Genomic DNA, 14,735 nt, shown 5'->3' on the forward strand with positions numbered 1-14,735 from the left:
TTTTTGTGGATACTGTCTTTAAGAAGACTGTTTCAAATATAGACTAAAGTTAGGCATTTGTCAGTGTGCCTCAATTTCCCCATCTGGAAGATTGCTACCAACATTTTGTATCAACATAGTGCTTTTTAAGCACGGGATTTCTGAGGCTGTTCTATTGTGGTTCCTACCTCATTTTTCAGATATGAACATGCTCAAACAGTGCTCAGAGTTTCTTTCTTAAAGCAGCATGATAGGAAGAAATCTAGCTTGGCCACATCACATATGACTTTTGCCAAGAATCCTGTTATTCAAAAACATCTTATTCTTGTTACTGAATATTCCCCTCTCCCCCTTTTTAATAGGATAGCAAGACTTATTAAAAGTGGCCTATGTGTGCATGACTCAGTCCGAAGCTGTCCTTTTACATTACATGACTTAGTGTAGTTTTTTTGCATGCATGCATCTTTGAGGAACTTAAAAATTCAAGAGTACAATTTCACAAGATGGGCTCAGCCAGTCATCAGCTTGCTGCTACCAAAAAGGACAGCCCTTTTCCCACTCTTTCCTACCTGCAATTCCCTTGTGCAAATTCATCATTTAACCTTAAGTTTAGGCCTACCAAGAATTATTTCATAGAACTGAATAATATAAAAAAAAGTACAAAATAACCAACCGTAAAAGACAGAACAAGATGGTGAGAGCGGCAGCTTAATAGGTACGAACCTCAGGCATTTTCTGTTTAATTTAACTTTAGTTAGTTATAAATTTATGTTTAGTTAAACATTAGAATGTGACGGTCAGAAATTATTGAAAGGGAAGAGGAAGAAGATTCAGAAGTCAAAAGTAAGCCAGAACTTTTTACAAAGTTTAGAAATACAGCTCCATCACAAATCAGTCAGCAGATACCCACGTCTAGAAAAGGTGATATCCATATACCTTATTACTACTACAGCATTTTTAATCTAGAGGAGATAAAGAAGATTGCTTTTTTTTTATAGATACAATATTCCTCTACCTCAAAAAGCTTCATTCATGTGTCATGAGACTCCCATCTACTGTTTTTCCAAAGCCTGCTCTGAGGATTAGATGAGGTTTTCTTCCCTAAATGCAGACACCTAAGCACATTCTTTGAAGTGAACTTGAGTTTTAAATTTGAACATCTATATTTTTCCCTTTGTGCTTATATCAGTAATACTTGAAAAAGTAATTACAATTTGCTTACACAACATAATAGTCTAGTAACAAGGTTTTAGGTTATGTCTAAATTATTCATTACTACGAGAAGCCAGTCTCTTTGGGAGACTGTGACCAACCAAGGTCAGCGCTTCTCAATGCTTTTCTGGGATTTTGGTGGACTGAATCACCTCACTCAGGGAGGAGACAAGAAGCCAAAGTTCTGTTTACTCTACAGTCACTTTTGACAGTAACAAGTTCTTCTATGAAAAGGAAAATGAAGAATGGGATTACATGATGTCTAGAAAAGTTCCCATGAATTTTTGGAGAAAAGCTTGTTACAGTGGAGTAACTCAGGTACATTTTACTGGCTTCTACTGCTGAAGTTATTCTGTTCAGCACAGTAAAGTTGGTGTCCTATATAACTGATCCAGTTTGTAAGCAAGGCTGATTAAAACAAACAGAACACTGCTGCTCTTCCCCATCCCCACCCCCACATACACATACAAAGACAGGAAACTGCCCAAATGTCACAACCTGTGCCCACATTAAAAACAAAAAAACACAACAAATGGCAAATATACCACAACATTTATAATAATTTTTCATCTTCATTTGTTGGGGATTTTTTAAGCAAAAAATGGGGGGAAAATGTTTTTTTTAAAAAATTAAACTGTTCTTTAAATAAAAATGTATTATATTCAATTTAATATAATTTTCTGTTGGAAAAATACTTTGAAAATGAGTAAGTTACAAATTTTAAATGTTTACTATTAAATTCTAAAAATAATTAAGGTATAAGCACAGCCCATTCTTTGAAAGTTCAACTTACCTCATTTCAGAAGACCCTTATAAGCCCTTCTAAACTACTGAAAGCTTAAAGTGCAAAATGCCAGTGCACTCAAAAATTTATCTTCAATGGTTAAGAGTTTTGTATCACTAAATGCATCAGCTTAACTGTCATAAGCACAGTCAAGCAACAGCAAAGCTTATCATTTAACATATCTTTACTCAGTATTCTTCTGTACTATAAATACAGAAGTCTCCTAAAAGCAACAGTTTACCTTCCAGTTAGGACTTCACAACCAGATGTGTTGAAAGCAACAGACTTTCCCTAACATAGCCTAGCTTGATCTGTTCAGTAACACCAGTTTTCCAAAGATGAGAAATACTACACCATATTCTAGATGTAGGCTATGATTCTTACATGAAAGATGCAAAATAAATAATACTTGGGTAAAAGTTATATGTATTTGCCAATCACTATTAGGCTCAGTCCCATGAAAAGAAACAAAAGAGGAAGAAATTTTTCCTTCTGTGCACATTTCCTGTGTAGGCTGACTTTCATGTGTGTTTCAGACATACAAAGACAACTTGACTTTGATTCAGGTTAAAAAGATAGAATTATGACCATAAGAAGTCAATTATAATGGAGTCCAAAATACTGAATATTAAGTGTTCATTGTAACTGTACAACTCTTTACAACGTGTAGCATTATATAGGCAAAGTGTTTATAGTATCAATTTCCATCACTTAATCCTGTTTCTAAACAACATACACAGCTTCACACACAAAATTCATGAACTTTAAAAAAGAAACAAACAAAAAAATTATGATAAGTAGCTGGCTGCAGTCTTGGAGTTCTTCATCACTCATTACTTAGAAACCAAAGCAGTATTTCCAACATCCCACTCAACTCCAGGTGCTACAGTGGTATGACGAGTTGAGTGACAGCTTAAATGACATCTGTGTGGACAGCTGACCTTTGGTTTCATCCATCCTGGCTTGCTACTTACCTACTTTACCCCCTTAACACTTAAACTACCCTATAGCGAAAGGCAATCAACTAGCTGACCAAAGATTATTAAATTATCAATAAAAAGCCTTAATGAAGTAATATGGAGAAGGGATTAATTATAATTCTTAAGCAATTCAGCATTTATGTATGTGGCTTTCAATGGATGTACATGCCTATATCATTCATAGGCCTGTGAAAAAGTCTCCCTCATTACTCAGTTACTTGGAAAAGCATGTTTCACAGAAAAAGGCAATGCCAAGCCCTAATATTCAGTTGTTCACCCATTTTTACATACTGCAAAAGACTGCTGAATTTCTTTTTCTTAGCTTCAGTACAGATTCATAAAGCATCATTTAAATCACCTTTTCTGTGAACATGCTTGGACCAGAAGCAGATATTTCAGGCAACGAGATAGTGACGCACAATTTAGGGAGAGATGACAAAGAGCTGGCAAGTAAAAGGACACAGAAAAATTATCACTGAACAATTTACTATTACATTTTACTAAGTTGATGCCTCAGTTCCCCAGTCCAACAAAAGGAGAACAGAAAGAAAGGAAAAAAAACCACACACGAAAGGACACATTTACCAGTAACACTGCAGTATGCAAGTGACTAAGGAAAGAAAAAGGAAGGAACACAAGACAACAAAGATTATCTAATTTATTTCTGATGTCATACTCCTGCATGGAAGCATGACAAATTCTTACCCATCAATTAGTTGTCTTTTCTGCCCTACAAAGAGAGAACAGAAAAGGAGGAGCAGAAAGCAGTACAAATCTCACATGCCTGAGGCAGATAAAGTTACGTAATGCTGATTTACTACCTCTTCTTAGTTTGCAACACTTACTGTGCTCTACTTCCAAGTAGCAGCTTTTTAACAGTTGCATCATTTTAATATTTTTAAACTTAAAAAAAAAGAGGCAAAGAAAGTAACAGAAAAAAGTTTTAATACTGCTTCTGACAGAAGAAAAAACACAAGAGAAATCAATGTTTAACTCATATGCTGACATTTTCTGTTCCTTAACAAGTCATAAAACTGGCTAGTTGTGTTAAAGCTTAAAATAAAACTAAAAGACTTTAAGAATGGCAGGCACTTTAACTCACTTAAAGAAACCACAAACGAAAAGAGGCAGCAGTGAGATAGCTTCTTCAACTTCACTGAAGTGCTACTAATTACTGTCACTGCTATGAACTGACTATAAGCCAATAATTCTTTTTATTTTGTTTAGAAGAAAACTTGCCCTGAATACAGTAAAAAGGGTCAATCAGAAGTAAAGGCAGAATGGATGGAATGGGAAAAAAATTTGCTATTTACTAATAAAACCCCACAAACAGTGAACAGCACTGGTCGGATTTCATGAGCTTAGCAATAAGGAGTGGGAGGCTCACAAAACTATTGCTGTGTTAGCCACATCTCTCTCCTCTATATTTTGCCCCTAAAAATTATGGCATGACAACAAAACGGGCATTTTCAAAAGCTGAAATAATCTATTGCTTATTATCTGTCACAGTCATTATGTAAGCAAATACATCATAACTCTTAAGACTACAGCTTTAATAATCAGGTGCTAATTAAGTGTATCAGCAATTGCCTTGTTCTTCCATCCTCTGACCCAGCACAGTAAGTAAATAACATTTTGAAAGTCTCAATGTCAAGCAGTCAGATGTACTGCAGAGTGAAAGCAAAAAAAAAAAAAAAAAAAAAGTCCTTCCTAAAAGATAGTAATCAGTAAGATCTTATTTTGAACTCTGGAGTGCATCAAAGATTAAAACAGCACTTTTGTTGTTCTATTGAATTTTTAGTCAGTTATTTAATGTGCTGTAATTGCAAAGGCTTCAGGGAACACTTCCATAACAAAATTCAGTTACATAATTGGCCACAAAGTTTAATATACAAGGGGAATTGATTGGACCAACTCTTACTGTATTTCATCAATACTGGCCCTTTTAGAAGTCCACACCGAAAAGCATTTACTCAAAGCTGGGCATCAGCACCATAGTTCGAAGTTTCAAATCAAATATAACATAACAAAATATTACAGAGGCAAATTATTTCTTCACTCCATCTTACCATGCTTTTTTCTACTCCTTTCTTTGAGTAACAGAATTAAATTTTCCATTATATCTATCTGACCTTTAATAGCATATACTTTTAAGGACACTTAAAACACACCTTGGTTACTTCAGACCTCAGGGAGACTATACTGTTTGAAGGCTCTTCAGAAAATGCTCTGCCAGCATTTTCATTCACCTTTGTAAAGAAGAGCCAATGACTTCAGGACTTCTGCTGAATCTAAATTATGGTAATGTGGCACAGGAAGAGAAGCATGTTAGAAGGCTGTTAACTAAACTGTATAGTGCACTGGGGCCTGCTAGTGTCCTAAAGGTATACATCACTCCTGAGAAGATACAGACTGCTGGATACGTTCTTTGCATATATGACTGTCCCACAATATAATCACTCAAGAGCAAACAAAAATCTCCCATACTGTTAGTAGAACTATCAAAATGAATATTCACCTAACAAAGGCTTTCTTATTACTTATTTTAGAGCATAACCTAGGAACAATCTGAATACTAATTTCTGTATCTATTTTAACCTAAGTTCACTCTTATGAGTTCTCTGCCTGCAACCCAGAAGAACCATTTACACCCAGAAAACTATGTAATATCACCAGACCCAGAAATACAAGTTAACAGCTCAAACAAAAGTAAATGTGACTACTTTTGCGGTCATTGTTCTCACTGTTGAAGCTGTAAAAAAACAAACAGTAAGATAAACAATTCAAGCTTTAGATGGAGAACTGTAGAAGAGATCTACATTACAGTTAGCAAAGACTTCAGATTTTTATTGTATCCGTTTAAATATGTAGCAAAGCTATGAAGTACATGGAACTAAAGGTTAAAATTGAAACTTTTGAACACGCTGACTACACTTAAGTCATTTTTGTGTCCAATAACCAGAAAAGCTTGTGTCTTTTAACTATAATTGACACTAAACTAACAACTGAATGAAACAAGCAGTACAACCAACTCAGGCTGAAAGAAGAGCTTCGTAGTTCAATTACTGTTTCAGTAATGAAGTTTAAGAGGAAGGAAAGAATGGGCATTTAAATTAGACTCAATGAACTGTAAAGTACCAAAGACTAATCTTCAGTAAACCACTGTCCTTGGTGTCCATGTGTGTGTATGTATATGTGTGCATGTATGTTTGTGTATACACAGACATACACAGGCTTACAGATCTGTCTTCAGTGTTTTAAAGTACACTGAATCTAATTTTTAGTAAGCCACTGTACACACGTGTGTGCATATTAGTGCATACAATGGCTTACTTAAGATTAGAATACACACGCATTAAAATCTCTCCCTGTGCTAGATCACTAAGAACTACTTAAAAAGGCTTTAGAATAGGAATGACACTTCATTCTCCAGCATGTGTATTAACTAGAGATATTCTCCTATCCTTAATTTCACAGCTAGACAGCATAAAACACTGTTGTTCTTCAAATAAACTTTTGTCAGGACAACAGCCTGAGCTATCAGTTAAACACCCCAAAAAAGCCAGCCTCTACAATTTTCTCCTGAACATCGCCGAAGTAACAAGCTCTACAGAGTCCAGCTACTTCTTACCCAGAAGGAAAGCATGAGCCACCCGGCTAGGGCAGCGAAGATCACAACTACCACGCACATGTCGCCAGACAAGGAAAACTAACCGCGCTCCCGAGCGGAGAGGGGACCGCCGCCACCCCACCTCAGACCTCCGCTGCCCCCGCACCACCACCGACCAGGGGAGGCCGAGCACAGCCGCCTGCGGAGGAGAAGCGCGAAGGGCACCGCGGTTTTCCGCCGCCGCGAGTAGCTCGGCGGGGCGCACCGGCCCCCGCAGACGCGCGGCTCCACGGCGGGGCCCGGCCGGCGCCGACCCCCCTGGCGAGCAGTTGCAGGGCGGAGGGAAGCGGCGGGGTCGTGCCCGGGCCCATAGCGGCGCTGGGGAAACGCGGGGCGGCCCCTGTCAGAACCCGGAGCCGCGCAGGCCCGAGAAAAGAGAAGGAAAAAAGGGTGAAAGGGCCCCCGGGCGCCCCCCTCCCCCTCCGCGCCACGGACCGACCCCGCGGCCGGGTCTGGCGGCCGCACTCACCACTTGGTAGCGGCTGGCGGGCTGGTGGTGCTCCATCCCGGCCGCCCGCCCGCCTGCCGACACACACAGAGGCGCCGCCGCCGCTCCTCCGACCGGCCCCGCACTGCACTGCACTGCACCGCACCGCACCGCACTGCACTGCACCGCACCGCACCGCTCAGCCCTTCCTCCTCGGCCGCTCAACCGGAGCCACCGCCTCGGCCCTTCTCCCCGCCCACTCCAGCGGCGGAGCCGGCCGCCACCGCCCCTCCCCCCCGCCAGGGGCGGGGCCGCACCGCCCAGCGCCGCCTCGCTTCCTGCAGCTGGGCTGGGGGAGGGGAGGGCGCCACCGCCCCGCCCTTTGTGACGCGACGGGCCGCGCATGCTCCGCTGCGCGCTGCGCGCTGCCCCCTCCCCGCCTTCCCCCGCAGCCCAACTGCCGCCCGCGAGCGCGGGCCTACGCGCAGGCGCACAGCCCCGCCCTGGCCGTTGGGCGGGGGAAGGCTGAGCGTTTTTATGTGTGTGCGTGCGCGCGCTCTCTCTCATGGGAAAGACAGGCTACCCGTACGACATGTCCGCCCTCCCTGACTGCACCCCAGCACATGGGTGTGACCGCGACGTCACTCCTCTTTGCGCAGTTCCCTTCTGTTTTTTTGAGCCCCTAGTCTAGCCTGGAGCCTTCTCCCTCTTTGCTTCTGTTCCCACAGTCGCAGAGATCTGCCCCTCTGTGTTACCATCCCCAGAGCTGCTTGGGAGGTTGAGTTGATGGCCTTGGCAGCGCAGCAGCCCCGCAGGCTGTGCTGAGTGCCCTGCCACCGCGGCCTAGCTCCCTGCCAGCTCGTGTCCCCAGCCCATCTCAGGGTGGTCACATACGCTCAACACCCAGCCCCCCACAGGGTTAGTGCACTGCTGCCCTTTCCCTCTCTTTTCTGCAGCATTTCTCCTCCTCCTGCAGTATTGGCAAGGCTATTCTGTCCACAAAGCACACACAGCTTAGGAGCTTATCCCCATCTGGCAAGAATAAATAGGTATGGCATAAAGAAGGCACCCTTGAGGCCTAGAGAATGATCTGGAATAGATACCTTTCTCTACTATTTTTAAGTCGAGCCTGTTTGTTGTCCTCTGTTCCTTTGAAAATTCAAGGCAAAGCGCCATTCTCAGACAGGAAGGGAAGAAAAATGTTGTCATTTTCTCCTCTCCTCCTCCTAAAACTGTAAATGCCTCTTCCTCTTAAAGCGGTAAATGTTTATGTATTTATGTAGTGTTGATGACCTCCTGAGGTAAAAACAGTGAAAACTTTCACCCTGGTGGCATATCACATCAGTATGACTCATTCCTAGGTTCCCAAACTGTCAGATACGTAGTCATAGGTTAAAACAATTTCCAAATAGCTGGGCATACAGCTTCTAGCTGTAGCAGAAAGCGTTTGTATAGTAGAGTATAACTGATCCATGGGATAAATACTCCCATAAAAGCAGCTGCTTGCTATCAGCAATGGCTTGCGGCAGAACTTTATCCTGCGTAGCCCAGATCACTGCCGTTATCCAGGCAGCCTGCTTATTCGGAGGCTGACCTGAGCTGCAGGGTAAGCGTTTTCACGCAGGCAGTCATTACTGATAAGCTGGATAAGGCCTTGCAGGAGTGGTGTTTAAACCCTAGCATGCGTGCGTGGGAGGGCAGAGAAGAGAAGAGCTCGGGGCTAGAAGTGAAGATGCACAGCAGGATTATGAGAGAGGAGGGAGTGGGAGCACCATGTGCCCAGGACCTCACTTGAAGCCAGTACCTGGTGGCTGCAACAGTTACTAATACCCAAACAAACCAAGTTTGGGGAACTTATGGTCTACTCTATTGTTTGTCGCATTTCTTATGTTCCTCATTCAAGAACTGTGTCAAGCCCTAACAGTCTAGAAACAAAGTGGGCAGAGAAATATAGGTTAGAAATGGATTAATGTTATTATTTTCCTAGCGGGATTTCCTCCCTTTTCCTCTATACAGAATGGAAGTTTCTGTGTTTAATTATTCTGTCTTAAAAGGAAGATTTATTAGTACAGGTCATGTTGAGTTTAAGAATAGTGTGTACAGAGTACTGTACTGTGCTTCTGTTACCAAATAGAAGGAAAATCTCTTAATTATATTACCAGATTTCATGGGAAAGGGAATTTAGACCATTAATAAAATAGGTTTAACTTCTAGTGTCCTCTATACTACCAGAAACAAATTTCCCCAAAGTAAACTGTTTTCAAAGTGTTCAACATCACATCTCAGCCTAGGAAGATGTTTTCTGGAAAGTATTGCAGTAATCAGAAATGGAGTTTCGAAGTGAAATTTTGAAAATGTCTGACCTCCACATTTTTTTCTATTTTTTGTACCCCAGCTCTATGGAATAAAGAGGCCTAGAAACTTCAAGTTGGACTCCAGATAAGTTCTGCTCATAGATTCCAAAGAATATTTCACTCTGTAAATATTTAAAGAGTACAAACACAGACTACACAACTCACAGAGTTTGTGAGTGCAACTGAATAAGCATTTAATAAAAAGTAACTTGTAATTTTAAATTTAAAAAATATTTATCTTTTTTAAAGGAAGAAAAGATAACAGATAGGAACCAGAATGTCTTTAATGTGGAAATTAGAAAATATTCCACAGAAGCTTGCAAAAAGAACCAGTAGAGGAATATTGTGTGTGTGGGAAGGGGGCTGCATACTTACAGATAAACTTTGGATGGGTGATACAGCCTAAGAGATAGAGAGACTCAACTTCTTGTTCTTTAGCAGTATTATCAATGTATCGTTAAACAGACAATATGGCTTTTGGTTCTGAGTATGTCCATCTTTCAGTGCTTGCTCTTTCTGGAATGCTGTAACTCTTCTTTTTAAAGTCACGTAACTGGGTGGGTGGCTATGCTATTGCACTGATAGAAGGCTAAAAAGGAAGGTCATACATTTTTGTCAGATCTTTTTATTTTCAAAATAGCGTTATCTATATATTTTGACTGTCTGGTTCCAGAGATTCTGTCTAAGGCAGAATATTAATATATAGTACAAAGTAATCAGCAGGCACTAAGGCATCTATAAATATATATTGAACATGAGAAATATGTATTTCAGAACTGTTAGAACTTTATTACCTAGATAACCAAATCATGTTGATTAAAATATTTGAATAATACTAGTTTTAATATTTACTTTTTTGTGTTTGACCTCCTTAAACCATGATATACCATGACAGTAATGGTTATCACTGTTTTCTGGATCATGTAGTAATTTGTTTACTGTAAAAGAGCTGTATTTATGGAAAGTGCTCAGCATGTAAAGAAAATAATGTCAAAATGACATTTAAAAGAAAGCATTGTTTTAGATTTGTTTTAGGAAGGAAGAAACTTATTTGCTTTTAGTCAGCAAGTTTACAACAGTTTAAACTTTGCTCTAACATGAAAGTGAGCCAACAAAGTAATCTTCTTGGTAGTAATAACTGTTGCAAGCTTGATACCGTGAAAAGTTAACTTGGAAGATGGGAATCTGAATTCAGACACATCTGAACTTAATTACACAACTGCGAGCAGCACAAGACTGTTAACAATTTTAAACTTCTTTTTTCATTCAGTATTCTATCAATCGTCTGCAAATAAGGAAGTGCTATATTTATCTTTATGCTTCTTTACCTGTATAAGTCTATTCAAATTTTTAATGTTTGTGATGGAATAGAAACTTTACACAATAGGTAAGCATCAGAATTAGGTCAATTTCATTTTAATAAACATACATAAAGCAATATTGCATTTTTATACTGTTTTACTGTTTGATACTATTTTAAGTCAATATTATGCTTACTATGCTGTTTTGCTTGCTACACTATGTAAAAAACCTAGAGAGAATAAAAGCTGTTCATTTATATCCAAAAAATGAAGACAAAATTTAAAATCTCATTTTTTGTAACTTAATTTTGCATCTTGAGCCTTGGTTTTCAAGCCTATAGTGCAAACAATGTCACTGAGATATAAATAGATTTTTCCAAAGGTAAATTTAAAGAAATTAATGTACTTACGTAATTTACTTATGGACTGACCTGAAATCAGGTCATGGATTTACTGGTTGGATTTGTTTTCTTCACTGTTTGCAAACTATGCTTATAAATTATTTAGTTTTAATTCCATGTTCTTGGTTATGTAAACTGCATAAAATTTCTGATCTCTGTATGGATTTTGATAGCTACTCTAAGGAGGAAGTTGGCTAAAAGAAACCACTGGGACTGCATTTCTCAGAAAGAAACAGCAGGAGGTTGGCTTGGTTTTCTTCATCTTTTCTTCTCCTTTTCTAGGCAGCACCGGCAATGCCAGAGCCATCATTAACAGGAACACTAGGCTACTTCTAAGATTTCTTAGCTGAATACAGAGTTTCAAATATCATCATCTTTGTTCACATATGTATAGTCTTGCAAATCAGGTCCAGTATCACACAGAGAAATCTGAACCAGCTTTAAATATAAGTACTGCAGCACAAAGCTCAGAGTGGGAAACATCTCAAATATTTGCCTTGGTCTAGGCTGGATTTTGCAGTCTACACTGATCTGTATACTGCCACAGCTATTTCCTGTTAGTGACAGAGACAGTTTAAAATTAGTTCAGGTATATCCAGACAAGCTCGTCACAGGTCTGCAAATTAAACTTATACTTTGTCTAAATCTGTAGTGGCTCTGTGGGTCTGTTGTCTTCCTTATAACTTAACACTCATTATCTTTACTGGACAAGTACACAAGTACAGTTAAAAGAACAGAGCACAGAAGCACAGGAAGGAAAATTATGTGCCAAACAGATATGGCTGTGCTTTAAAGAAATTCAAGGAGTCAGCTCTCACGTTATCATCAGTATATAGCTTCTTCAGTACAGCTTTGTGTTTTTTGGAAAAAAAAAAAAAAAGAAAAACGTAATGAGCTGCACTGAGATATGATCTGCCTAGCCAGTTTTGTGGAGTAAGCTTCGGAGGAAGTGGTACTGAATGCATAAATAAAGGCCAAGGCAGATGATGTCAGTATGTGCTAGTCTCTGAGAGGGGGTTCTTCTTAAAAAGTCGCATTTCTACATAATGTGACATAGACTAGATGTTACTATGAAGAATGAATGGAAAAGCTAACGCAGTTTCACACAGTTCACAGAAGGTTCTGCAAAAGGGGGTCTGCTAAATTTCCACTTCATCAGGTAGGTATGTGTTCTTCGAAAGAAAGTAGTAAAAGGCAAAAGAATTATACTAGTAAATTGTTTGCCAGTTTAAAATTATCTTAAAAATTCTAGTTTATCAGATTAAAATTTATGGGTTTATAACTATTTTTGTTGAAAACACCTTGTAATAAAAGATAATAATTTAAATATTTGTGTGAACACTGCTGGAAAAAAACTGAATTAATTAAATTTTTTAAATAAGTTTTATATGATATAGTTTTTCAGTAATTTTTCAGGTATAAATCTGATGTTAAAAACCTTTCCTTCACAATACCCCACATGTGGTGTTATGGAAATAAATGAATGAAATTCACAGAAGTCAGACAGAGTCAGTAAAACCAGTGAGAGTAATGTAGAAATGCAGTTTAAAGCATGTAAATACATACCAAAATAAGAAGGAATGTGGGAAATATGTGAGAAAATATATCCAGTTAGAAAATGAAGGAAAAAAAATCCAAAACCACTTGAAATCTGATGGGAAAACATGGAGGAAATGGTATAAAATGTAGCATGCTTGTGCAGTGAAAGTCAATACAGATTGATGCTGCAAGAAGAAATCTATTGGTATTATGAAGCCCTATTTGGACAAGATATGTCCACTCTGATCTTGGCAACATCTGTATTGTTTGTACTACCAACAAAGTATGATTAAGTAGAAAATAGTTTTAGTGTGTATTCCTTAGGAAATAGATTATTCAAATATTTGTTCACCCATTAATCAGAAAGATAATTTCTCCAAACTGCCTCTCAGTCTTCTGTGAATTGTCACCATGTAGAAACACTGTGAATGAAAGTACTTGAGAACTTTTCCTTAATGAAGCAGGTACACATATAAATGTAAACAGTAAAAGGCTGGATGTTATCTGAAAATAATTTTATTATTCAACAAAAGGAGGAAAGACCAAGTAATAGGTACATAAGTAAGTCCATACTCTTATAGTGCCAATGTTGCCTTAAAATATTAACTGCAATGCATGATCTCTGTCCTACCAAGAACAAAGAATACCATGTATTCACAGTAAGTTTAACGTATTGGCATTTCTCCTAATACTTAGAACACAATATAAACATCTATTTTAAGATGCTATAAAATGAAAATTCTCTTTTCAGTATCAAAATGAAAATTCCATCCCTGATTATCCAAGTTAGATGTAATATAGATTAGATATAAAATAAAGCTCTGCATAAATTATAAACCTCTTGGATTAGGAACCATCTTTTTTGTTTTGTGTTTGTAATATAAATGCATTAAAAACAATGCAATGCTTTACTGCTTCCTTCCACTGTTACAGTGGCTCCACATAATGCTAGCATAGGTTCCTTTGGAAGAAAGTCAGAATATAAACAAAAATATAATATTATGATATCATTAACTAAGATATCATCAAGGAAATCTAGCCTGTTGCAACATTAATTCAGTCTAAAATCTAGCCAAGGCCTTGTGCCCTAAGTTTTCTGTTGATAGGCCGTAAGCATTCTGTATTTTTCAAAGCTCTTCAAATGACTTTTAAAGGGCATCTTACATAAATAATTCTCCCCATTTAGAGATAGAACACTTGTATGGAGTTAGAGCTGTCTGAATATGACCTCTCATTTCAACAAGTAACTTTGTTAAACAAAGAAAAATATTCTTTTACACTGGAATAGCACATTTACACTCAACACATATTACATGAACAGAATACACTGTACTATTTCAGCTAAATAGTGGCAGTCACCCAAGTTTTATACAGACACACCTCTGGAACTTGTGATGCACAAACACATAGTCACAACCGTAATTAGAATTGCTCAAGTCCCTGCTCCTGTTTTCAAAAGCACTTAGCCTTCTGGAAAAAATGCCTAATATGCTGAAACCGAGTGGAAGTATCTTTCAACATTTGAACTGATCTAGCACTGAAGTGGCAGAAAGTTAAACTGAAATTTGAGAAATAATCTTCAATTACAATTTTCACTGAAGTGAGCCTCTCTTTTGTTGTGTGGAGCATGTATGTAACTTCAGGAATAATATTTCAGCATTCATATCAGTTTCAAGGCAAAAAAAGACAGTGCTGCACTTGGATGGCTTAAATATATGTATTTAATGTACAGAATGTACAGAAGTGCTCTAAACTCAGAAGTTCAGTAAAGGTTTGATCCTGCACAGGGCTGGATGAGTTCAGCTAGGAAGGAGGAACACTTACCTCAAAATTCTTGTTACCTGTGTTGTACAGATTTATTCCACTCGTGAAAAGTTATCTCATCTAAATTTAGATGTTTCTATTGCCAAGGCCTACATCTGGTCTAGATATCTAGACTTTATTTGAAGAACAGGCACTTTCAGAATGCAATTCATCTCATTCTAAGAAAAATGCATAAAGTAAGTCTGATGGATTGCTCTTTCTAAGTGTCTTATTTCTCTCCCTTTACCACAAAGGGATCCTAGGATGACTAGCTCAGTTGTAGAT

The 14,735-nt window shown here is 38.6% G+C and overlaps 1 protein-coding gene across 2 annotated transcripts in view; it reads right to left on the bottom strand.

Moving 5' to 3' along the window:
* NDFIP2 (Nedd4 family interacting protein 2) overlaps nucleotides 1-7,352 on the bottom strand; it is a 45,757-nt gene extending 38,405 nt beyond the window's left edge. Inside the window, exon 1 of one of the 2 annotated variants that reach the window (XM_026120826.2) lies at nucleotides 7,095-7,352. In XM_026120826.2, coding sequence (XP_025976611.1) covers nucleotides 7,095-7,130 — 36 coding nt within the window. In that variant the 5' untranslated portion in view covers nucleotides 7,131-7,352. The remainder of the gene's footprint in view (nucleotides 1-7,094) is intronic. The other variant, XM_026120827.2, reaches the window with a different exon arrangement.
* Between the last annotated feature and the right edge of the window lie 7,383 nt (nucleotides 7,353-14,735).

This window comes from Dromaius novaehollandiae, chromosome 1 (assembly GCF_036370855.1).
Source record: "Dromaius novaehollandiae isolate bDroNov1 chromosome 1, bDroNov1.hap1, whole genome shotgun sequence".
NCBI lineage: Eukaryota > Metazoa > Chordata > Aves > Casuariiformes > Dromaiidae > Dromaius > Dromaius novaehollandiae.